This window comes from Pogonomyrmex barbatus, unplaced genomic scaffold (genome assembly GCF_055798465.1).
Source record: "Pogonomyrmex barbatus isolate J1 unplaced genomic scaffold, ASM5579846v1 scaffold6, whole genome shotgun sequence".
In the NCBI taxonomy this organism is placed as follows: domain Eukaryota; kingdom Metazoa; phylum Arthropoda; class Insecta; order Hymenoptera; family Formicidae; genus Pogonomyrmex; species Pogonomyrmex barbatus.
In genome coordinates, this window is record NW_028297160.1 from 3,491,796 (window position 1) to 3,519,709 (window position 27,914).

The 27,914-nt window shown below is 36.2% G+C and overlaps 1 protein-coding gene across 8 annotated transcripts in view; it reads left to right on the top strand.

Moving 5' to 3' along the window:
• Positions 1-26,962, top strand: part of LOC105429009 (WD repeat-containing protein 47) — a 62,157-nt gene extending 35,195 nt beyond the window's left edge. For 5 of the 8 annotated variants that reach the window (XM_011641652.3, XM_011641654.3, XM_089082599.1 and 2 more), the window contains 5 exons: positions 18,022-18,221; positions 22,959-23,128; positions 23,447-23,754; positions 24,069-24,309; positions 24,418-26,962. In XM_011641652.3, the coding sequence (XP_011639954.2) occupies positions 18,022-18,221; positions 22,959-23,128; positions 23,447-23,754; positions 24,069-24,309; positions 24,418-24,563 (1,065 nt within the window). In that variant the 3' untranslated portion in view covers positions 24,564-26,962. The remainder of the gene's footprint in view (positions 1-18,021; positions 18,222-22,958; positions 23,129-23,446; positions 23,755-24,068; positions 24,310-24,417) is intronic. The other 3 variants (XM_011641653.3, XM_089082603.1, XM_089082600.1) reach the window with 1 other exon arrangement.
• Positions 26,963-27,914: the final 952 nt, after the last annotated feature.

A 27,914-nucleotide genomic window follows, 5' to 3' on the forward strand; every position in this document is an offset into this window, starting at 1 on the left:
TTTTCAACTTCGATAACTCAGATATCGTGCAGTACTGATAACGAACTATTTAATAACAACACGCGAGAGCACTTTAAGCTTTTTAGAAAAAAAGTTGCTTTTTAGGAAAAAAAAAAATATATATGAATATATATGTATATATAATATATTTAAGATTTCTTTTTACATGAAGTAGAAATTATTTATTAGATAATTTGAAATTTCTTTCTCTCTATAAATTTTCTCTTTTAACATTTTCAAGTATTTACACTGAATTACAGAATTATAAAATTTTTACGGAATATTATATTTTAAATTACAGATGAAAATATAAAGATAGGCGCTAACAATAATTAATTACCATGAACTTTGAATAATTTCTGTATTAATTCATCAAATTATTTAGGCTCTAAGTATATTCGACGTAAAAGATAATTAATCATAATATTAACTTTTCATAAATTATAAATCCGAAAATCAGCACATTATGATTTTTCGAATCTAAATCTGTCTGATCTTAAAAATTGCACTTTATGCAATGTCTATATGATTTGCTCTGATTTAATGAAGATGCGGGCTTCCGGAAATTTTCGGAGTGAATTTCCGGTTGATTGTATAGAAATGGAAAGTCGTCCTCTCGAGTGTCTTTCCCGGAATATCCGGGGGGTTTTAATATCGAAGACTTGGAGCCTAACGATGTTCCATTCGATTGAAATGGAATTCAAGTTTGCTATTCAATTTGCTATTCAGTCAGACAGTCGACTAGACCCGCATCTATTCATCGCGAGTGCTAATCTCTCGGATGTGATGTCCCGATCTCAAAGGGTCTTTTGTTTTAATTATCATGCGAGGATTGCCGTATTTCGAGAAAAAGTTGCTCTCATATCTTGTACGAAAGAATCGAATCGCTTGCGAATTTCTCTCAAATGATACGATGGATTCTTTGGAATTTCAGGTGAGAAAATTAACTTGAAATCTTTTTTGTTGCATGTAACATATCTTTAAATTAAGATAATTGCTAATAAAAATTAATTATTAAATAATTAAATAGGAAATTGTTGCATCTATTGCTATTTACAATATTCCAGAGACTGGTAGTCCTTGAATTCTCTTATCGTAATACTGCTAGATTTTAATTCATTCGTTCGTTCGTTCGTTCAAACTCAAGTAATATTCAATCATTAGATCGATGGAAAGAGTTTTTGCGTAGTTGGCGAGTACCACCTGCTGTGACGACACCTGTTCGACGAATAAAAAAATATTTTATCATCGGTTATTAGGATATAAATTAGGCTTACTAAATTATAGCTCATTTATTACTCGATATAATTTCAATATTAATTTAATTTTCCTGTCAAAAGTTTCCACGCATTTTTTTTAGACATTAATACAATTCAATAAAGATTGTAATCTTAATGCTTTAGTTAAAATTAAATTGCATAATAATTTATATCAATTTATTTTACAAATTTATTTTAAATGAATAATTTCCATGATTGTAATCTGATAATCTTATAACATAATTTCGCAAATGAAACTATTTTGAAAAAGCGCGATGTCTCGAGCCTGTGTATGATGTCGTGAGCTTCCAAAATATTTCTACGATGCAAATGTATTTGCTAATTTGGTGAAAGTTCTCTATCTAACGATCATCCATTCATCCCGCATTTCAGTGAAATTCGAGCGTTCCTTTCTTCGTCTCTGTGCTAGCACATGATCTTTTTATCAATACCGCAAACTGTCTTCTGTTACGACCATGAATCTGTGATGAACATTTTCTTTGTCAAGTGAAATAGTTGATATTTACAACGGACAGGACGTCGTTCAATCATTCGGAACGAACGAGGTATTTCTTTAACAAATGCAGAGAGATGCTTAGTTTTTTCTTTTAGACTCTAACCAATTTTTAATGTATCTTTCTTTTACATGTTATATTACACAAGTGATGCTAGGCTTCTCTTCGAATTTGTGGAATGTTGAAAGATTTCGCGGATTTTGTACTAATGGTTTATGTAATCGAATGTCAATTAGTTGTCAGCTTCTGATGGAAATAACGATTACGCAGTAATTGACTTAATATGAGACTTAACAGAGCAAACATGTTTTTGCAATGATCGGTATTTTTCCTTACTCTAAAATTAGACGTAAGTTATCCTCTTTCGTCATCAGTAATAACTTGTCGATCAGTCGGATTTCCATGTATGGTGTGATCGGCGTGGGTCGTCATTGCACCTTTGCTCGCCGACGTGCCCGACAACGCCCATGAATATTCTCCAGTTTTTTTCTCCGATTTTTTTATCTTCTTAAAATTATTTTATTATATTTCTTCTTAATCCAATGATAATCTAATTATTTTTTCAAAAGGTTCAGCCCTATATTTTCCTCTTTGAAATTTTGAAAAATAATCAAGATTGTAATAGTAAAATTACAATACATAATTATTTTTAATTAAAATTATGATCATAAATTGGTGATTTAGATTGATTATTTCATTGGCTATTTAATATAATTATATAGTTTTTAGAATATTTTTAGTTATGTTATTAATTGAGCAGCGTTCCTCTTTAGTGTATTACATGCGGTGGTACATGAGATGATTTACATTGCTAACGATGTTGTAGTCCATCATCTGCTTGTTGCCACTGAAACGATTATTATTTTCCTGTTTGTAGGCGGGATCAAAACGGTAATCATCATTTGAATGATAATGATGCTGATTATACTTTAATGTCGGTGCATAAAGATAATAAGAAGCACTCGTATTCATAACTATGCAAAGATTTGCAAAAATTTCAAGTTCATAGATATATAAGATCTTGAATATAAATAAGTAATACGTGATAAAATTTTTTGTTGATCCTTATAAAAAGCATCTAAATTTGAAAACGCTTATCGATTTTCTTTGAAAAAATTATCTTCAATAATTCTGAAATTGTTTAATCATTATAATGATTATATCTATAAAATATGTGTTTTATGAAAAAAAGTTCATAGTATTGGAATCTTTTATTTCTCTTCGTTGATATATTCTTTTAAAAAAATGTATTTTCAATTATTATTATAATAATTCCTTTTTTATTTCTCGTTTTTTAAATTATTAATTTTTTGTGCGTAATTTATTGAATGTAACTTGCGAGTTACATTCAATAAATCATAACGTTTTGACGCGGATAAAACAGAAATCTATATTAGCTTGGTGAATGTACGAGAAGGTTGATGGTAAAGGATTTCACCAATCTCTACCTCGACGATCCTTGGTTAAGACTTCTCTTTATACATCTCTGTAATCAAGGAGCTCTGCGTTATCGGTATACAGCGGCCTCTCTTTTTTTCTTTGTTTTTATTCAGCATTTAACTTTTATTGTCCGCGATAATATACACGTCGCGTAAAAATTTATCAATTTTTTACTATTTACAAGAAAAAAAGTAAATAATTATAAAAGAGATTCGTAAAACGTAGTTGAATAATATCACCAAGAAAATGTAGGTCGCGATCTTCGCGCTGATGGATGCAAACTCGATCAGGCGCATCTAATGGTAATCTACTTTCTTGTAAATTCTTCCTTGTGATTGCCACAAACAGACGCGATCTTCTCTCTCGGTGATAATTGTAATTTGTAAAAATGTGATACATCGCAGTACTCGTGTATGCTGCAGATCAATTCACTGCAATTAATTCACATAACACGAATGGTAGATTAATCAAATTTAATTGAATCGAATTTTTTATTGAATTGACGTGAGAGAAGAAGATTAAAGCAATCGTACTATTTATCATTTATGCCTGCTGGTTATCTCTTAATATTTATACTAAGTACTACTAAGTAAGTATATCTGATTACTTAATTTTTATTAATTATCTGTGATCAATAAGCTTTTCGCTCTTGAGCAATAAAACTAATTAATTGAATTAGAAAGTAATACATAAATTTAATTAATCAGTAAAATAGAAATGATCTATTTTTTTGTTAATTATATATTTGTTAATCCATCCAAGGTCATCTTTTTCTTTAATCCTAAATTCTTAAATCCTAATCTTTTCTTAAATCCTAAATAATTCTTGAATCCCCATACTCCAGAGAGATAATGATCTTATTTTCTCGATTCATATCATGATACTGGGACAACTTATATCGTCGTATACTTTTGTTGGTAACATTTTCAATCACGATCGTGTGAAATATCTATCCTTCCGCTTTCCACGTCGAGGTATCGCTTTCGATAATATCTTTTTTTTTTTTTCGGCATAATCTCTTGTCCGCGGCGGTGCTTAAGTCATGGTCCAGATATCAAGAACGGACGTATGCTAATTACAGCGCGATACGTGTATACTTGGTAACGTACGGTTTACATTTCGTTATGCCGGTTATCGCGTTGCCCGTTTTCGTGACAGGCACCGGCCAACCTGTTATTAGTATTTTTAACGGCATACGATGCCAGCAATCCGGTCATACTCGATGCTACATTTTTCGTTTCCGCTTCGAACTCCGTTCCGAAAGAAGTCGCGGTTTAGTAGTCGCACGCATTACGCAAACGATTTTTCAAGAAAACTAGTCGCGCTTTTTTCTCTCACGCGATAAGCAAATAAGAAGGTGCGCGCGTGCGAGCACATTGAATGCTCCTGTATGGAGTGCGACGTAAGTTAGCAGAACCGATAAACTATTTTTCTTAATCTCAAGTGTTAGCTGTTGATAGCTTTCAAAATGAAAAGGTTAACCCGATTGCTCTGTCGCGCAAATTAAGTAATTTCCATTCGCGCTCGCGGCAGCCATCGGATCACAAAAGAATTTGATCGTCAAGTGGAATTATGTGATTTACTTCCAATACCGAACTTTCCAAGATTGCCGATAAAGACACGAGTCAAGTTTGATAAATAAGAAATGTGGGCCGTGATAAAAAAATAAATATTCCTCATACGGCTGCGTAATGCAGAATCATTGCGCGAACTAAAGTAGGAATTTGGTAGCTGGTAATTCCGGTACCGAAAACTCGGTCAACGTGTGCCTGTTTCTACGATAACTTTGACCTCGACTACACTTCTCGTCGATGTGTTTGCAAGTCATGGTGTTTTCCTTCTGAGAAAGAAGAAATCGTATTGGATACATGAAGGCATGGTTATTACCGCAGGTGCACTAATATTTAACCATTGACCTCATCTCTTCGTAATATGAAGGAATATTATTATATTTTTTTAATGAAAAAGTATTACTAGAATGTTTCATGTTACTAAATATTTAAAAGAAATTAATAATAATTTTAATGGATTTTTTATCATCAATTTTAAATTTTATTAAGAGACTTAAACTGATGTCTAATATGTGAGTATATTGTTTGTTAAAAAAGTCATAATTTATTGTTGTTTGATATATTATTGTCGCTCTAATACTAAATAACATGCACTTTTAGTATTGTGATATCTGTTTAACGATGCGGATCATCTTTCTTTTCATTATCACGTTTTAATTTCCAAGGTGGGGCAATCTTTCATCTAATCAGATGAACTCTTTTGCGGCTCGTGCGGATTACCCTCGGTTTCGTCATAAGATAATGGTGTTGTTGTCTCTCGAACAAACGCCCGCTCCAGATTTCGTTTTCTCGCGATCTACATCTACGTAGAGAGCCATCGCATTTTAATAGCGAGGCGCGATAGTTTGCCATCGACGCTCGCACGCGACCCAACGCGTCACAGGAACGAGCGTTTCTAATGGCGGCCGACCATGATAATTGCCCAAAGATCCACGCAATGACAAAAAGATATCCAAAAGACTCCATCCTTTTTTCGCACGTTGAGATAAATCGCGTGCGCTCGTGCCACCGGATCACGGCAATTTACTTTTTGTGTCGCGCGATACTTTCTCTAAAACGCAGATGTCCTGCGGAGATGACGCATCGACGACGGCATCGACGTCTCCGTATCGATTATATCCTTCGCGGTCTATTTTCCGTGATTTTTGTGTCAATTGATTCGAGTGTTCATCTGGAGAAATTCAGTTTTTATCTCACCGTAAAATTCTTATCTCACCGTTATTCGTCAGCTTGCCGGTCCATAGCGAATCAAATAAAAAGATTGAAATAACTCAGGGAATATATTATATAAGATATTACGTAAGCGAAATGTTCAGTGTCGAGTTAATTTCGTGGAATGTTTGCAGAACTAGAAATTATACAGTTGATATACTTTATTACTCGAAACGAAATTTCTTGTTAGCATCGTGATTGCTTCATCCATCTGAGTTATTAGTAAGCTTGAGTTTATCTACGTTAATTGATGATTGTCTAAATAACTTTTGACTTAAATACAGTGAAGATATTGAACCACTTTCGTTCTCGGTATATAATCAACAGCTGAGAGTGTTACATACCCGTGGTTTTTTCCGAGAACCCGAATGGTAGCTGAGTAGTGAAATTAAAATAACGCACAAAACACGGTGTTAATAATTAGTTAACGATCGGCCGACGATTTACGAGTGCGCGTGCGTAATTATCGCGGCGAAAGGAAATTTCGCGTATACACGCTGCGGCATCTTCGGTCGCCGCGACGCGAAAAAGGAAGAGAGCCCGGAAAGAAAAATGGTGGAGGATTGCCGCACATTGCGGCGGATTATTAACGGAGCGTATCGGAGAAAGCAGCAATGGAAAATCAAACTGGCGTGATCGTACGGCAGGGCGGCGCCTCGCAATAAAAAAAAAAACAGTCACTTCTTTTTTTTTTTTTTTTCGAAGAAATATATCAAACGTTACTATATGAATATCGATGAAAGTAAACTTCAAATTGCTATAGGGTTTTCTCATAATTTAAATTCACCTAGAAAGATAATCGGAAAGATTTTTTTTTAATTGTGTATAGAATAGAAATGTTTTTCTTAATGATTATTTATTTAATGCTTATTAAAAAATGTGTGTGTGTGTGTGTGTGTGTGTGTGTGTGTGTGCACGTGTGTGTAAAATTTGAAAAAAAAAATGTTTAAATTACATGCACGTATAAATAAAATTTTATTCTATTTTATTGTTAAAGTCACCATCCAGATTCGAGATTTATGCTATATATCACATAAATTTATCTGCAAGATTCCTCTTTCGAGATTCATCCGGTAATTTATGCCATGAAATAATATATTACCCGGATCGGTCATCGGGATAAATCCGTTGGTGCGATGCACGTAGACGCTCGTAAAGTCAGCCGACCGAAGAAATTTGTAACACGCGCGATAATATTGATAGAATTCTTGAACATTAGCGGTATCGATCACAATGCAAGAAAGTGCAACAGGCCATATACGATGCTATAAAGTTGAACTAGTTATTCGTCGCAACGCCTTGGAAATAAGTAGTGCACATCTGTATACATTGTCAATAAATAAACAGATATAAGTTAATTTCTCTCTTCACAATTTTTTCTGAAATATAAATAGCTTTTAATTGTATATACTTATGTGCATTCTTGAATAATGAATTTTGAAGTAGAAAAAGGAGAGAGAGAGAGAGAGAGAGAGAGAGAGAGAGAGAGAGAGAGGATTATATCACGCAATAATTAATCGAAGATATAATACTCTCTTTTGAAAAAATAATTTTAAAATATGTTTATGAAAAAATTGTGAAGAAATACAAAATAGATACAAAATTTTGGAACTAAGCATGAAACGATCTATTAATCGAGAACTAGTTATAGTATTAATAATAATAATATAGTACTAATAATAATAATATAATACTAATAATAATCAATATATAATATCAATAATAATAATATATATTAAATAATAATATATATATAATCAATATATTAAATTTGTATTCATAATTAATAAAACGGTAAAAGTAAAAATCTGTTCTTATCTGTTCTTTCCAGAAATCTTCATAAGAAATATAAAATTATAAGAATTTATTTTATAAATATGACTGCTATTAACATTTATATTTTTTATATATGGAGAAACTTTTATTCTTCTGAAGCAAAACTCAAGTGCGATTAAAATTAAATGTAAAAAACATTTTGAAGCATATGCATATCTGCTTTCGCGATTATCTATGATTCTGAAGGAGAGAATAAAGAGAAGAAATAGCATAAACTATCGTTCTGTTATGCGTGTAAGTGTTCTCCACTGTTTGCCACAGGTCTGTGGCAATCTTCAATTCCGTCTTGACGCACATTGAGAATTGTTGCGACACAATTCGCGATTGAATTCGCGAAGGCAATGCGTTTTGCGATATGAAAATGATCGAGCTGACAAGTTGGTTCTCGACGCCCACCTTCATTCTCACTTCCTGCGAATAATGACGCGATTTCTATCTCGAAACAAGATTAATACGTACGGATGGGCCTCGGTGGTTGTCGCTGAAAAAGATGATCGCGCAGTGAAAGCGAGAAAGGATGGAAAATGAATGTTGCAGTTGCTCCTCTTCCTTTTTTTTTCATCTGCCATGTATATCATCGAGCTTTCCTGATGGATGCGATTATCTCTTTCCTTGGTTCGTGAAGATAGATCTTGGAGATCTTGTTTACGAGATTTCATCGAACGAGACGGGAGATTGTGAATTTTCATATGGATATGGAAATTTCATATGTTGCCTATCCAGAGTAAACTCTTGAAGAAAATTCTTCATTTTATAACGCGTTAATATTCGTATTTTTGTAACAAGTATTTATCTCTATACAATTCTGTTTTTAATTTTATTTCTATTGCGCGATCTTTGCTATGTTTCTAACGAAGATATTCTCATTGATTCTTTCAAATGAGATCACACGTATATTGCGAGACTATCATGCAATCGCTATTGTTCTGTACAGCATAATTGCTTTGATATAATTATTTTAGTATCTTAACTTTAATTTTATATCTTTGTTACATCAATGGCAATTTACAATTAAATTTCATTTATATCGAATTATTCTGTAGTTGACAGCTGTATGTGTTTTTTTTGTTTGTTATTTTACTTTTTATTTTATTTTTTATTGCGCTTTTCTATATTATAGTTATATTTAATATAACATTTTTAAACTTTAAAAATATTGCAGTTACGAGTTGAAATATTATAGATGGCAAATAAAAAATATTCTAATAAATACACACACACACACACATATATATATATAAAATATGCCTTTTGGCTTTTATTGCAAACCAAAAAGAATATTTATATCCTGGTACTTGGAAACGATTACATTTATATTATTGTAAATATGTTGTAAGTTGAGTTGCTTTCCCAATCTTTCCATCTGTGTCGAAAACATACTGCATTTTATACCACAATGGCGAGTATTAACGAAATTCATAAATCAACATTATTTGACAACAGGCCATTTAAGATCCAAGCAATCTTCCCTCGACGAGATCGCGAACTACTCTCGCTTCGCACGATATGCGCGAAAGAAAGGGGGATGAGTTTCGCGGTGGTAGGAGAGACGAAGTCTTTCGCGTTCAACGACGAGGAGAAGTGGGTCGTTTCTCAACGGACCATAGTAGCTCTCGGCGAGAACGTAGTCTACGCACTCCTTCGTCGTACCCAGCTGAGCACGGGCCGCGATAGTTCGCGATCCGCGAGATCGTTTTCGATTACCTCAAGTGTTCCCTGAGTGTTGAAGGAGATCAAGTGTTTCTCGATATAAAACTTGGAGAAGCGAAAGAGACCGAGATCCGAGAGCGACGATTGAAAAAGAGCACGATGACAAGGTCAAAACGGCCAATTCTTCGATTGTCGGTGACAGCTCGAGATCGATAAGTCCGCCCGAAAGTGAAGTGAGATGTCGAACCACATTTGAAAGTGATCTCTTCTTCGCGAGTCCGCCGAAGGGCATAGGAAAGTGGTGAAAATCAACCAAAATTTCTCGTCGCGCATCATTGAACTTTTCTCTCGGTCCTCGCTTCAGCGTCGTTCCATCGAGAGACGTTTCTAATCCATGGTCTCTCCATTACTCGACCGAGCGTGCTAAACTCTCTAAACGTACGATGCTCCAACACCGCTGAGCGCTTTCGTCGACATTGATCTTTGATAACTCTCGTTAGCGTCGATTCGTCAATGATTTTTTTGAGTTTTCAACGATCAACAATAGTTAAACGTGATATTTATCATACGAGAATTATTCATAACAACTGGCTTTTAAAAGAAATGTTGGCTTGAAAGAAAATCATGAAATTATTTTGATTACAAAAATTAGTAAAAAAAAAAAAAAAAACATTATTTAATACAAATAATCTTATATTGAAATATAATTAGAAAAATATATTTAATAAAACATATTTTCTGATCGCTCAAGAAATTTGAGAATTCAGAAAGTATGACGGTATACGTCAACTGATTCTGAAATAATCTCCTCTCCAAGATCTTGTAAGGCAGATAATACGTCACAATCCACGATGGGAGACATTCGAGTGCTGGATCCACGCATGGATCCGCGTTTTGATCTGAAGCAGCATCGGCCTTGGCCACCGATGTACAGGAACAACCGAGCGCCTTCCTATTGTTATCGGCCCGTGCCTCTGGACACTTTGGCACAGTGGATAACCCCTCACATCCCCGACTATAATTACGTACCTGCTCCGAGGATCACCGCCAATCCCAACAAATCGCGCGATTACTATTACTTGGCGCCGTTGTATAGAAACGCCTTGCCGCCTCCGCCGCAGGCGATGTCGCCACTTCAAGTGTCGCCGGTGGCGATGCCACCGCCTGGCATGATGATGATGGAACGACCGAGAGGACGAGCCAAGAGCTCGGGTGGTCTCAGCAGAAGCATGCCACCTTGCACGTGCGCTGTCGGTAGAACCAGATCTCTAGAGGATGTCAGGAGCGAGATGAGCGAGTGGGACGATTATCACGACGAGAATGGCAACCACTTGCAGAGGAACAGTCCTAAGGGCGCGAACGTGTGCCGGCAGATTCGCAGATCCATGGAGAACCTCTTGGACGTTGACACGGAGGAACGCGCGTTGAACACCTTTGAGAGGGTTGGCAAGATCTGCAGAAGATCCGAGGACAGCAGGAATGACAAGCCGGGAAGACGACGTGGTAGCTATATGGTGTGTTGAGATTCTTACAGGCGGCTTGCTCTTGGTCCTCCTCGTAAAATGTAATTTTTCCGCAGTTGGTTGCGTTTTCAAAAGTACCTCTCGAAAGAAATTTATTTGTCATGATTAAAAATCCTATGAGTAAATATCAATATATTTCTTTATTTTTTATTACACGCGTTTATCTTTTTACATATAACAAAAACTTTTAAGAATTATGAGAATTATTAAGAATTTCTCCTATAAATTAGTTATCGTTCTATAAATAATTTTACATATATAGTTGATTAAGCATTTTCATTAATTTTATTGATTCCGCGCTTTCTAATGTTTAAGGCATATAAAATTACTTTATCTGTTTTATTTTGTATATACAATTTTTATGTGTGTATATATGTTATATATATATGTATAATAGTCTATTATACTTGTTAGCTTACTAGACTTACTAAAGGCAATTAGTGAGTTTATTTGCGTCATATCTTAAGTCATCGCGCAACGGACTATTTATTCTCGATATGATTTTTCATTCGCAAGTTATCGTGGTCGTGTCTCCTCGTATAATACACCTCTATATGACTAATGCACAACTTTGCACACACGTAAACCGCCAGAACGACTTTCAGACGAGATTTACAGATCAGTGAGTTTGTTAATCTGGCCTGAGCAATCGGCTGGTCACCGTTGCACAATCTATCTCTCTACATTCTTAATTCCGGAAACGCGCCGCTTCGCGCGTCGCCTTCTAAACTGAATTAGCTAAATCATCCGGCACGCAATGACAAGATTATAATCGCTATGCGCTTACAAAACGCTTCAAGGAGAAACCACAGTCGCGACGTTTGTGCTCGCCTCGCCGTAATTATACAATTCCGGAACTTGGCGTCTCAATTCACGGCGGTGGGGATAATCGCTTTTTCTCGCGTCTGCCGCGATTCACGAATGTCGGTCGAAGAAAGTGTTCCGTGGAATTCAACTTTGCTCACGGAACGGAAATAAATAAGTCGCGTTTATCATTCCGGAGAGTATCCGCTTGAATAGCTATACACAGCATTATACGATAAGCTCCGCAAATTACACATCTGTGCTATTGTATAAATCTTAAAGCGTATAAAACGCTTTGGGATTTAGGAGTAAGATGTCTTTACATGAGGAAAACGCACGTTTCGAATAAACTAAAAAAATAACGAGGTATTAATATCATAGACATAAAAAAAAAACCTGTAAATCCTGAATTAATTTAATTCTATTTTTAATTCTCTTTTTTTTTTCTGTTACATATTTTTTATTTCTAATATTTCTTCATTCATATTCATGTTTGCAAATGTCTCAGACATAATTGTTGCAACAGGTATCCTGTTCTTTTTTTTATTGGTAATACGATCCGGTCCATATCTTTTTCTAAATTATGCATCTTTAATGAGCCGCAATTTCAACTAACCCCGGGTTAGAAAGTGTTCCTTATAGATCGAATTAATCAACCATTACCTTCTTTATTAAGAAAGTTAATTTGCCCCGTCGAAATAATCGCTAATCAACACGAATAATCCGAAGTCTTTTATTTCACGCTTCGTGGAGCTACGGAGAGATCCTCGTTGACTATCGCGATTATATTCCATTATTTCTCACGATCGATCGCGTCTCGGTGATCCATCGCAATCTAGTATCATGCCTGCAATTAAAAAGTGTCGTTAACCAGCTGCCGGTCATTAAATTGTTACGTTGTTAGCCAGTTTCGTTGCTAATTAGACACACCGCGTTGACGGATCGACAGACTGGCAGATCGAAGCGGATCGATAGATCCCCGTGAATCGATCAAAAGCGAGACCCGAGTACGGTCCAACATCGGTCGTGTATTCTGATATTATCGATAAATCTCAATTACGTGCGTACATGGGAAAACAAATCGTTCTGTCCGATCGGTGCGATATCGATTAAGTTTTTTGTTAACTCGTCAAAGCTCCGACATGTCTCGACTTCCTGCTCGTTTGGGGCGGACTCTCTTTATTGTGAAAAACAATCGATCGGGGAATTGAATTGATTACTAGATTTATCGCGGTCAATGATCGGTGCACGATAATCCAGCACCGTTTCTTCAGTGAAAGCGGAGTATTCTTTGCATTGCGCAATTAATGTGACGGGACGCATTAGCTCGCGACAACTAGGAGGAAGAATGTATATTGGCGGGTCGACTTTGTTCCTGGTGAGTAGAGAGCGAATTACACGTATGTCGAAAGACAGTAACGATATAATTTTCGAGTCCCTCTCCCGCTCTCCGGCAGCGAGCCTACCATCAACCAAGAGCGTTTTGCGCCACGTCGTCGTAATCGACCGTTTAATTATAATCTACGTCGCGTGCGTTTCGTACATACGGTAGAAAGCTACGAAGACTTCCTCGAGAATCGAAATTACCGCTACGTAAGAAAATTAATGTGACGTCGCTCATAATTCAAGACGATGCGCTCGAGAGTATCGTATTTAAAGTAAAGAAAAAAAAAAAATGATGCTTCTATAATAGCTGAATAATGACAGACGCGTTAATTAATAATCAGCGTAATAATCAGAACTGCAACGCTTAATAAGGAGTTTATTTGCTTCATTCTCAGCTTTCTTAGATCCGATACCATCGTTTGAATTACTACTTACATCTAAAAGTAGCCAGTCGAGTTAAATGTCTCTGGTCGAGAAATATAGTCGTACATAATATATTAGGCTCATTTGAGACCAAATGCAATATCTTGCAATATCTTGTTCGCACTTTGAAAAAAGTGCGAGAACTTGTTGGCTGCAAGTGACCTATGAAATGTCACCAGAATTCTGGAATTACTTTACATTCTGGTATCGAAATTCAATTCCCAATCTTATTTTTTCTTCATTAATCTAATTTAATTAGTTAGGACTGTATTTTACCGATTCTTGAAGAATCTTTCTCGTCCGATGACATCTGCGGGAGTGTGTTGTTTTGCACTATATCCGCGATGCTTAATTCACTTCCGCATTCGCTTAGCATATCTGAATAAATTTCTCGGCTATTATTCTCATTAATATAAGAGAAATTATTTCTTAATATATCTTCGCATTCTTCGTATCTTAGTAAAAAAATCTCAAGTCAACGCGCGCGAGTGTAGCAATAATTAATCATATTAATTGAATGTAACGCGCTAAATAAGGAGTTGAACACATTAATTATACGTAATATGCTTTTAAAGTAAAGAACACGATGGTACGACGAGCGTTCTCTTCCCGGTTGCAGGACGCTCAGAATTTCACATAAAGATTTCGTGCTAAATTACGCGGTGAAATTGCACATCGGAATCTCGAGTGTCCTTTCGTTCGCACACGCTTGTGTTGTGTGCGCAATGCACCTTCGATTTCTGCCCGATCGGCGACGAAAAAGTATGTCGTAACCCAGATATAGAAAATATTTTATCGGTTTTTGTCATCTGAAAAATATCAACTTTATAGACATATTTGTCCTTTGCATTGAACCGTTTAATCAAACGTTCTTCTAATCGTCGGATTGAGTTTCTTTTTCTATGGTTATCTAGATATTCGAGATTGAAATTGATCCATGGATAGATCCGGTTCGACCGGTTTTTCCGAGAAGAATGAAAATTTATGCTCGTGATTATCGACGATCCGCGGGAAAAAAAATCGTTTAATACCGTCGATGTTAATATCGACCGATCTTTTATCGAGTCGTCGTGATTGCGGATCATCTGGGTGCATCTAGAACGAGCGAATTGATAATTAATATCTCGCGCATTTACGCAGGTATGCGCGACGCGTAAATTCTCGCGCGCGTCTCGTCGTTTTTTAGTGACACGGCGCTGGAGGAAAGTAAAAAGCCGGAGTCGACAATCAGGTCAAGGCCCCTTTATTAGTTGTTTTTCATTGTGCCACGCGTCGTTGGACTCGTCCCTCCAATCTTCGATCGAAGAGACGCGTGTCCGAAGGCCTTCGGGGCATCCGGCGGATCCTTCGCGATCCACCCTTTCCTCCTCGGCAAGTACCGAGGAGATTGACCATTTAGAGGAATTAAGGTCACGGATGTCAGCTATTATCATATGTGGAACTGGACGCATCGATGTTTCGATTAACGTTAATAATAGATAAGTATCTGCCTTATACGTTTAGATAATCATAGTTTTTGTATCGCCATATATAAATGCTTTTATACTGCTTTTATATATAACCGCGTTTTATATATAAAAAATCACATTTGCTTAAAAAATTATTATTATTACATAGATATTAATCACAAAGAGTTGCTTACTCTATAATTTTAGTGGAGAATAACGCCTCGCTAGGTAAGAGTTTCATTCATCGGTAATTCTATTGATGCGCACATAGATAAAGAATCGAATGCGAAACAGCGCGATGCTCGAAACTGCATTTGCATCATCTTCGTCCCGCTTTCGTTCGGGATCTCGAAGTATCCATCCATGCGCTATAAAGTTTCCGTCTGCATCGCTGGCAGCAGACGCTTTCGCAAGGCTGTGCAGAGCTATTAAGACCGAATGTCTATAACGATGGCCGACGATGGCGGGTTGATTGACCCGATCGGCAAAACTAGGCTTTACCTTTCCCGATGCTCCATCTGCTTTTCCCGACAGACTTACGATCGAGAAACGTTTCCGGCTCGTTAAACCGCTCGGGAGATCGTTGCATGGAGATCGTCGCATGTTAGAATTTTCGCGGAAATGGGAATTTCTCATGGGTCTACAATCGATTCTTCACTGTTCTCACTCGTAAACCGCGGGACATCTACTCGCGAAAGAATAATCGTTAAAGTCGTACACGATTGTTGTTTCCCTTTTCACGGAGTAATAATGACTATGGATGGCTGGCGAATAGAACTGAAGATGAATCGTATTAAAAAGAAATTTCGAATTTTTTATAGGAAATACAAATGCTTGTGGATGTAAGAACAGCTGTTTTGCAGCGAATTAGGTAGAGCAAGCTTTAAGGTGAAAGGTAGTAATTTAGCAAGCGAGATTGTAATTAAAAATCTAGCCCGATTCACCCTTCAATCCCGTTCACTTGTTGTTCGGATTGACTCATTAAAATAAAATAAAAAATTCTTATCGAACAAAATCAATGAATCATACAATGATGATTAACGCGATATTTATTCAGACAACAATGCACTTGTGAAGTAGGTGGTATATTAAATACCGTTCTTAATGCAATCTCTTTTCATTGTTCTCCTTTACACGATACTTTTACAACGGTGTAAATACACTTTACAAGTTTGTGAACCTATCTTTACATCGAATCATAGTTGAAGAGTTTTTTATATACATTAACAACGATTAAGCTTGGAAATATTTTTATCTGCTCATGGTCTGTAGGTTTTTTTTTTTTTTTTTATAAGTTTTATCTCCTCGTGAAGATCTGATGCACGCATTCGAGATCTAATTACACGTGTGTAAGTCATACCAATTGGCAAGAATCAGCTTCAGCGCCGTTAAGCGCCATACGCCACCGCGTGAAAACGCACGCGAGCGCTCATAATTCCGCTCGTGCTGCACGGTTTGCCAAGAAGAGAACAACAACGGGCAGAGCGCGCATTTGCTTTGCTAATTTATCCATCTAGATAAACGGTCGCAGCCAATCTCGCGGCTTGAAAGTAAAAGCGTGGCGAAGCGCGCCGTTACGCAAATGCGAATCGCGAAACGATTCCGGGCCCGTAACTTGAGAAAAAGACGTGCTTGGCGCCGAGAAACATCGAGAGCTTTTTCTGCAGACAATAATTCCATAACAGTTGCTCAACTGTCGATGTTGAAGAATTACAGTTATTACGTCTATGTGGCAAATGATCGCGTGAAATTATCGATCAGTTTCGCCGCACATACGTCGCCTTTTTTATAATGGAGAACCTTCGGATTATTAGTGTCGGTTTACCTAATGCACGTGCTTTGTTTAATGGCAACAAAAGAGAGGAAAACTAGTATTCTTTTGACTTTTACAAGCTTAAATAATATTTCATGAATATTTCGAAGTAATTAACATAACCATTTGCATGCAAACACGACGAGATAGAAATTTACCTAGGGCCTAACTTTCTAATGTTTCAGAATTTTTCGCCTTCCGCTCGGTTCGCTGCCTGCAATATTCGAGCTGGTTTAGCTAGTTCGGAGTAATAAACTATCTCGCAAGAAGAGCGCATCATTTGCGTCTTGCGTGAAACGAGAAAGTGAAATTTCTTTATATATACACGAAACATGCATATTTCCATGTTAGGCATATTAATTGATTCAAAAAAAAATTTACTAGTCGCGAAAGGATTAAATGAAAGTGCGATCGTTAATTATCGCACCAAAGCGAATGTAATTAACATCTTCAACAATTTTGTAAAGAAACTTCGAAATTATACTCATATTACAGATTATTATCTGAATAATTTTTATAATTATCATTTTGCTATATTTATTTCCATTTATATTAATTTTTTACTTTTACTTGTATATGAAAAGAACAACAAACATATGAAAAGAAATTAAAATTAAAATTTTTAATATTTTCTTTTCTATATGTTTTTTACATAAATGTAAATACAAACATAAAATATAAATTATTGTATTTCACCGCATATCTAACAATTTTAGCACATGCAGTTCGTAAGTAGATACAATATTCTTGGAAAGCAACGAGAATGCGAGTCATCAAGTGCGATGATATTGTTTGGATATTTACGTTCATCTCACCGCAACGATTCCATATTCATCGCCGCAACCGGACGCAGAAGTGCATCCGGAAATTGCGGCGGTACTTGTCCCTTCCGCAAATAAAAACGGTTGCTTTGTGCCGGTAGGCATTCATTAGATCTCGTTAAAGCGGCAGGTTGTATCACGATACCTGCGTTTTCCGCGGCTGCATTCCGTTTGCAGGCGCCGCAACAACAGCGTGACTCTTAATCGGCCGCGTTCGGCCGCGCTACGACGAGCGTATTATTAGTTCCGTGCGCTTTGCACGATGATAATTACGTATTAATGCCAAATTGAGTAACGATCGTTCGCATCTCATTCTGCAGCAGGAGCCGAGACCGGAACTCGACACGAGCAATGGAAGCAGCAACGGCGGCGGAAGGCCGCACTTTGTTCCCGTCACCGCCCTGGAGGACGTGCAGGCGATACGCTGCGCCGAATTTCATCCCCATGGGAAGCTGTACGCCGTGGGATCGAACTCGAAAACGTTACGAATATGCGCCTACCCAAAGTTGCACGATGTCAGGTAAGAGTTACGTTTCCTTTGAACACGTCTTCCATGAAAAAATCGTGACGTTTCTCTTGACGTTCGAGAAAAATTTTCATAAGTATTATATATGCAAAGTACGATATTCGTAGATATTCTCTGATCAATGTTGTGATAATATTTTCATTTTTATTCTAATTAAGACTATAAATATCTTAGAAATATTCTAGAAATAATATTCTAAATATTCTACAAAATAATCTTAATGTTTTGATAATTAATGTTATAATAATAATAATATATGATATATGATTATTTGCGATATATAATAATTTCAAATCGGAGATTTGCATATAATAAATCAGTCTACAACATTGTGTTTTCACGCTCAGTCTGCCGGTGAAGTGCTTTTATCAATAAAGCAGTTTCACACTTAGCACTTATAAATATGCGTGGACAATCGGTTAATGTCGATATCGAACTTTCTACAAAATGCATTTCATATCGACGGCGGAAGTCCACCCGCGATAGCGGGTGGAAGTTGTTTTGCAACTCGGACGCTCGAGAAATCGCTAAATTGCAAATGCGAGTCAATCGAACCGCAGAAATAATCCGATCCGTAACACCGCCGTCTCCGTCCAGAAGCGTGTGTGACAAGCGGAATCTCTTCGATGATGTCGCGTGTAAGCCACTTCGAGATGGCATGTCGACGACTAATGACAGTCTCCGACACGCGTTCTTTTCTTCGATGAGGTGCATTATCCTATTTCGTTACTGTACTCTTACGCAAAGATAATAATTGGGCTCGCGTTACGCAATTATCGAAAAACTCAAACGGTCGGTGAGGAACATACATCACGTCGAGAGGCAGGAGAAATCGGATGAATTTACATTCACGCTTCCGTGACAAACATGAAAAGAGAAAAGGGAAGAAAGAAGGAGAGAAAGAGTAATACATTTCAGCCGGCGAGAATAATTGTAAATTATAACGAATCGGCTAAAGGCCGACCCGATCGTTGGAGAGGAGGAGGGAGGAGGAGGGGGTAATAAAAATTACGGGCAACGGAATGTCTTCACGTTTGCGATAAGCGCGTTTCGTGGACTGAAATTCGCCGCTCGTCGTGGCGATGATAAATCCTGCTCACCCAAGTCTGGTGCCATTTTTAACTCCGTGGTGGACACATCTCGGATCCCGAGATAGCGCGCCACGAAAAATGCCGGCGCAAAGCGCGAGAGAAATCACAGCGGCTCTTACAGCGGAACGCTATTCAATAAGCTCGGACTTATCTATCATCTTGATGTGATAATATCAATGCAACTGCGCTCGGTGCAATTAGAATTGAGATCGCGATTAATCAAACGCGTTCTCCCACGTTGCAATGGATATCCCTTATCGCGTGAAAAAAAGGCTCGGCATTGCTAGAAATATCGCAAGCTATAATTTGGTGGAGATTACCTTGTAATATATACGTATGCGATATGCGTATAATAACATGCGATAAGGCGCCGAAAACTTATGTCGTTATTAATACTAGACTTTCAGCTTCGAATGTTTGTGCTTCGAATGCAGATTGGAGAACAGGTTGGTAATGAATATTTTGCTGAGCAAATGAATAAATGCTCTTCAATTTATAGGTTCATAATTCCAAGGATATAATAAGGATATTATCATTTAGAAAAAAAGCAATTAACGGAAAACAGGGTTCTCGCTAATTAACGGTTATCGTTTAAAAACATCTGATATTTAAGAGTCTATCTATAGTTTATCTTAAAAGTTTGATAAAGACATATTTTAAATTAGCATTATAGAAAGTCGAGAGTAATCTTATGCGATTATGAACTACTCATGAGCTACTTTGACTACAACCGACAAAATCTTTGTTGTCACTCACACGTAACGAAAAAGCTTTGTTATATGTAAATTTGAGGCGGGTCAAGTATAAATTCGCGTCCGCTAAACTAATTTTACGCGGGTATGCTGGCCTAACGAGCGGCAGAGGCCTTCATGCCAAACGGAGCATTCCTGCTCGGCGAATGTGAATTGCCGGTACAGTTTTTTCCATTACCGGCTATCTACGTGCTGTAACGTCGTTTCCGTTTTAATATCGTCTTAAACACAATTTGCAATATTTTATTTTTCCTATAGTTATATTCGCACCTATTGCATTCAATCACATTAATTCAGAATGACATTTTTAATATGATACTTTTTCAAATGCGTTAGGAATCGAAAAATTTGAGGAACTGCGTAGATTTAAAGGCGCTCCTAATTTTTGAAGCCAATTTCTAAATTTCAATGCCGATTAAAAAAACATCAGAGCATGTAAATGGATTATAGAAAGTAAGTAACGCTCGCAATAAATGAAAACTGGAAAATGTAAAGTAGTCGCGGGTGAATAAGTAACGAAGTTATAATTAAGAATAATAAAAAGGTAAAAATCTCATTTACACGACGCGGGATAGGAATTACCTGGAATGAAATTGTTTTATCGTTTTTTGAAGTGGCATTATGTTATAGTTCAAGATTGTCTGTTTTGCATTACAAGGTAGACAACAAACGGTCCCCTTTCACTCGCGGAATATTCCGTCTAGAATTCACGGCAGTGCTCATTTAACGCTGTATTACGGTGTTCCGGTAAGTTCAACGAGCTGTAATTTGTGTCCAAAGTCAATAACGCGCAGCGATTTCCATTTGTCCGTTTGCGAGCAGCCCCGTATTCCGTTCGGGCTGTTACTTTGCGCGCGGAACGATTTTCGTTGGCGCCGAGAAAGTTTGCACGCGAGATATATTACCGTCGCGCCGCAGAAAATTTATATTTAGCAAAATATAAAGTGCAACAAACGTGTGTATGTCTTACGTAATTTTTTAAGTTACTGCTTAAATAGTCATCAGACGCGGGGCATCTTTCAAGCATTGCCGTACAAGTTTATCCTATGTTGCAACAGTCAGGCACGCGAATAAACGGTACGTAAAATCCGTTTAATGGTCTTAAGAAATATGACTACGCTGTTGCAATTATGGTATTAACGATGCTTATGTGTTTGTAATTACGCGCGGAAAATTACGAGGCATCGCAAGATTGTTTTCACATAGTGATATTTTGCGTCGCGGTAGAAGCAAAAGTTAACGTTGACTTGAACGACAGGAAGCCTTGAGCAGGTGGGAACTTAACTTCGTGATCATTTAATTAGAATCCGATGTACTCCTGTTGCTCGGCTTGAAATTGAGATATCACGAACTTGACACCGCTGATATTTACGTCATATTGCACAGCCAATAAGTCTGCGGTTTTATTACTTGCGCTCCAGATCAAAGCATTTGTCGGTAAATACTTTCACTAGGAGTGTAAAAAGGATGTTTGTGCTTAACTAAGGGTAAAATGGAACGGATACATAGATCACAGTTAAATAGATCATAGATCAGTTAAATACTCTAGGTCACGAGGTCTTGCAGCTATTAAGAAAAAAGAAGTATCAAAAAACTAGATGTGAAAAGTAATAATTATAATTATAATTAATGTAAATTAGGTACATGTAAACGTGATGGATACGTGTTCGTACACTCACTTAATTGATAAGTGAGAGTGTACTTTTACATATGTCATTTAAAATGTGAATTTCTACTTTTTATTTATATATTTTCTTTTCTTGCACAACTTCTATATCAACTTTCAGATATACAAAAAATTAGCTGGGTTGAGTTATTATAGAGTTATCATAGATAATTACTTTAATAATTAAGACTTTTTTTTATATGTGCGTCGACATTTACGATATTGCTTCGATTCTGACAACATATTTCTATTTTTTTTAAACGAAACGTAAAGTATTTTAAAAGTCAACTAATGAAATGAGAATTATTCAAAAATAAAATATATATAGCAAGATTTAATGTCTTAAATCTAATTCCTTAAATCTTGCTATTATTATAACAAATTGGATTTTAATCTATTAGAAATTGAATCTGAAAGAAAATTTCTTTAGAAATTCCATCGCTTTTATAAAAATTATTTTTACAAAATTCTCATCACTCAAATTTCATTGAAAAATTTCTAACATCATATTCATATTCTAATATGCAGTAATATGTTAATTGTTCTCTTAAATAACAGTGCGTAGTAATTCCATCACTTTTATCACTTGGTACGAACCTCTTCTCCAATTATGTCGTTATTATCCGGAGAAACCGCCTCTGCGAATAATCGTATCGTCACTTTCGAAAGTCGTTCCTCTTCGACGCTCGCTAGAAATTGCGGCAGAAGTGACGTTAATCTCGCGCATCATTCCGAACAAATTCAAGAGGACAAATAATAATTAACAACCGGGGAAAGATTTTGTAAGGGAACGTCTTGATCGGCAGACGCAATCGGGGAGGCAAGCGATCACGATCTCACACGCGTCGACTGCGCGTGGTGAGAAAAGAGCTATGCTTAATTAAAATCTGCATAAAAATCGACGCCGTGAAAGCGGTGCGCCGTCTCTTTAAGATCGTTGATCGCCTCTCCCTCGTTTCCACGGCCGAACTTCGCAGCCAGCGACGTGCACAGTATGCAACGATATCGGCTTCAATTAGAGTCGCGGCTGATGAAGGCTGGGAACGAGGAAGGAGAACAGCTCAATGAAAGAGACCGCGAGCATTCTTCGTTCTCCTTGGGGCAGATTGATTGGCTCGCGAAATAGAACGAAATGAAATCGGCTTCTTTAGACGGATGATTTATGCCGTTGCGAATCGTTGAAATATTTATTATATGCTTGATGCATCGCTTGTTTTTTCAGGGAAGATCATCAGACATATCAACCCACCGTTCTCTTTAAGAGAACGAAACATCACAAGGGTTCCATATATTGTCTCGCATGGACACCAGACGGTCGGCTGATTGCAACCGGAAGCAACGACAAAACCGTCAAGTTAATGCGCTTTAACGCCGATACTTCGAATCTTGAAGGTATTTACTTGATAATCGAAGACAAATGTGATTTTGAGGCTTAATGTCTCGTGGCCGTACAAATTTGGCCATGGCCTTAGCCCATTTGTATTCTAAATTTTTTACATGACAATAAATATTTATATATATAAATTATGAAATTTTATCGTTGAAATTGCGTTTCTTTTACAGACTTTGTATCTCAGGTGCTCAGGTGTTGTTCATTTAGAAATTTATTGTGTAGTTAGTTTGTTGTCATCTGATCGGATTAAAATAATTAAAAAATTTAGTAGTTCTTGATTACGATTACATAATCGATTTTATATATTTAATCATCAGGGCAAGAGGTCGAATTGACTATGCACGATGGTACCGTACGTGACCTGTGCTTCCTCGAAGACACATCAAACAAATCGAGCCTTCTGATCAGCGGAGGTGCTGGCGATTGCAAGATTTACGTTACCGATTGCACGACTGGTACACCTTTCCAGGCCTTGAGTGGTCACAGCGGCCACGTGCTGACGCTTTACAATTGGGGCGGAGCGATGTTCGTCAGCGGATCGCAGGATAAAACAGTTAGATTTTGGGATCTCAGGACGAGAAGCTGCGTTAACATGGTTACACCTGCGACGGTACCTGGTAGCCGGGTGAGTCGGGTTTCTCCGCCGATACGTCTGTGGTCATTAAAGATAAAAATTAAAACGAAAATAGATTAGAAATTTTTATCATCATTTGATCAGTTCAATTCGCCATCGGCATCATCAGCATCTTTTTGTTCCATTGTGATATTGTTGCTTTTACGTTCGATAAATATTCGATCTATATTAAACCGCATCACCATCTCTTCCGTTCGCAAAACATTTGTTTTTTTTTTTTTTTTTTTTTTTTGTTTGGATTGAATCTTTATCGAACGTTTCCATCGATATGTCGGGAATAAAGACGGCATTGTTTGTCTGATCAGCATCTGATTCCATTGCAGGTCGGCAGTCCCGTAGCTGCGCTATGCGTGGATCCTTCTGGCCGACTGTTGGTGTCCGGTCATGAAGATAGCAGTTGCGTTCTCTTTGATATTCGCGGCGGTAGAACGGTGCAGTGCTTCAAACCTCACGCGGCAGATATTAGGAGCATACGATTCTCACCGTCAGCGTATTACTTATTGACGGCGGGATACGACAACAAATTGGTACTCACAGACTTGCAAGGTGGGCCTGTCCATTGATTTTAATTTCTCATTACTTATAGTATTGTTAATGCTTTTACAAATACTATAATAATAGAATTAGAAAAGCATAATGAAAAAAATTTTGTAGGCGATCTTACGATGCCTCTACCTAGTGTCGTAGTTGCTCAACATCAGGACAAAGTCATCTCTGGACGTTGGCACCCGACGGAGTTCTCGTTTCTCAGTACTTCTGCTGACAAAACTGCAACTCTATGGGCCTTACCACCTGTTTAAAGATTCAGCATGATAATTCATGCACAGTTATTTATTCATTTATTCAAATGTTCTTTTCAGAACATTTTAACACAGTAATTCATCTTTGACAATATTTTCTAGATTTATTTCATTTACGTTGGATTGATCCCACAAAAAGTTCATGTTTTGATTTTGACAAATAATTCCATAGATATAACAACAAAACACGAAATTTCATATTAATTTTCTAACTTTGCATATTTTTACACAGTTTAAGTATTTCTTACATGACCAATTAAAATATTAATTTATATGACTGCATTATTAATTCGCAGCGTAATGCATTGATACGAAAGTAAAACGTTTAAATAATTAAAACGTAATGATTAAACACGCTTCGAAAACTCGGGTTAAAAAGGGATAAAGAACGCGATATCATGCGAGCATCTATAGTATTATTTTTAACTATGAATTTGATATTGGGAATCATAAGACTGCGGATGAATAATCCCTCGCTTCTATAATGCTTTAGAGCTATGCGAAGTTGGTTCGTGTACATCGTTTGTTTTAAATATCTTCTTTTTCACAACATGAGGATGGATTTTCAAATTTCGAAAGATATTTTTCTGATACAACACATGCGTACTTATTAGAACTGTGTTGTGATGTGTCCTTTCTCCCAGTCTCTTTTAATATAACTTTGTTATAATTAGAGATGTCTGTATTTTGTAGATACATTGATCTAAGTTAAGCGAATTTTAGGAATACGTTCTTGTACAAAGAACGTGTTAATTTCTAGTTTTAAATGCTCTCTTATTTTCGCTCAGTATCATGTTTTTGCATTTTTAAATAGAATTGCTCTATTTCTCATTTTATTCTTGAGTTGTTAAAAATTGTTGCTACAATTATTGCAACTTACGCGCGTGTTTATTTTACATGCTCCTTTAGATGCTCTTACTTCCATCTCCATATTATCGACTCACAAGCCAAATATACACACGCGTTCTAGTACATAGTCTATATAAATATATATATGTATTCGCGAAAGAAATTATACGTACGCTCATACTAATTGCTATTTTTTACGGACTAAAATAATTAATATAAATCAAGAGAGCGTCAAGCAATTACGCGATTCGTCGCGACATGTGACTAAGTTTATGCGATTTGCGCAAAGAAGAAGATAGTATTCTTTAGTATAAAGTCGTAAGGACTAACAAGGTTTAAGATTTAAGATTTAGATTTAAGTTGCTTGTCGCAATCGCCAAAGCTCGTAATAGCAGCGAAACTAAAAAAAAAAAGAGAGAGAAAACTGCGCATTACTTTGTGCTGTCAAAAGCAATTTTTTCCCCATCGATTATTCGTAGTGATTCGATGGTTGAATATGGGACAAAGATTTTGTAAATACATAGCAATTGAACTTGGCAATTGTTTGATTTAATCATTAATTTGCCAAGTGATGATGCATACACTCATATCATTATTTGTTTTATCCATACTTCGACATTAACGCTCTTAAGAGCAAGTTTTATTTTGTCTTGTTAGCATATCTTTTCGGCGTACGGACAAATCGCGAATATATTCAAGGAAAATGAGAAAGAAGTGTTAAAGAAGTGTAAGAGATAAAAACATGAAGACAAAATGAGTGAATAATAGAAAGTTAAAATTAATCTCTTTTTATTTAATAAGTTGATTTTTTGTGTTTATTTGCAAGATCGAATGCATTAATATTTATTACAATTAATTAACTTTTTGTTGTATAAAAAAAAGGATGTTTTTGTAAAATTAATTAAATGTTTTACTCACATTTCTTAGTTATTTCTTAATGTCGTGTAATTTGGCAATTTCTTAAAATAATTTTGAGAGATTTAATGTTTTATGAGATATATATATAATAAATATTTTTGTATTCGAAAACCTAATTTTTAGCTATTATATATATATCATATTTTGCTATTTAACAATTTTGTTTCACATATTTTGTAACGATCAGATTTAACGAAAGATCAGAATGATGATGGTAAGCAAACGGATCGGAAGCGATTATTTGTTAATAGTAACTCAATGCAATCATCTGCTTCCATGTAGCAATTTATCGTGCCTTCTGTCGTAGCTGCTTTCGGCGATTTACATTTATTTTTATATCTTTTGTGAGTTCTTATCCTTCCTCCTCCTCCTTCTCCTTTTCCTCCTCCTCCTCCTCTTCCTCTTTACGCTCCTCATTTTTCCCTGCAATGATAATTTTTCCTCCTCATCTCACAATATATCCAAACGAGATCACAAACGTCTAAAGTAAAAATCTCCCATTATCTCGTACTCGAGTATTACCGCATAACGCACTCTATATACATATAACATAACTTATAACTTTGTACTTTTCTTGTAGATACAATATAATATGTCACGTTTAATTTAAACAATAAAATTTATGTTATTAAGATGATTGTATTGTTAATAATGAAAATCGCATCCAAAAAACCCATCAAAGTTCCATCAGAAGATCTGCCGCCGCGCGATCTCATTCGGGCCAGTTTTTCGGAAATTTGGGTAATCGGACCGATTAGAGGCTGCCGTAAGAGAGAAATTACATCGGCGTGATGGGTTCGTATCATAGTGTATATATGCCATGAAAGCTCGATCGATTTTTTATAAATTTCCCATAATGACTGTAATCATGCAATCTTCCACCCGCATGTATTACCTATGGCGCCGAATTCAACGCTCTATGGACCCGATTCCGTGAAGTAGAGATACGCCGAATGTAAACCGTTCTAGTCTCGAAAATTTTAATGAGAATCATTAAATGGAGATCATTTAATGGAGAACCAGTAATTTTAACTTGGAAAGAGCATGTTTTTGTCGATTATGGAAAAACTGCCGCCGACAATAAATCATGTCTGCTGATTGCACCGAACAGGTAAAAAATTCTCGATATATAATTGTATGATTTTCGTAAAATTAATAAAAAAAGTAAATTAGTTCACTTTAAAAATAAGTACTAATATTTATATTATAAAAAAAAAAATTAAAATCAAAATTCGAATGATCTATCGGAAAGAATGATTTTTATTAAAGTATGTCAAAATTTGGCCGGATACAGATCTGAAAATTGATAATTTTATTGACTTATTAAAATAACTATACAGGACTTAAGTTTGATTATGTTGTCAAAATGTTTTTAATATTCTAACAACCAATTTGAATAATTATTTTGATGGTCCAACAAAATTATTTTTAGATCTATATCCAATCAAATTTTTATATAGATACTTTAACTAAAATCTATTTTCATATACTTTAAAGTTTTTAAAAGATAAAATTGAATGGTTAAAAACTGTATAAAAATAATATCTTTTATATTGTAAGCCTTTCTTCGGATAAACTTACCGA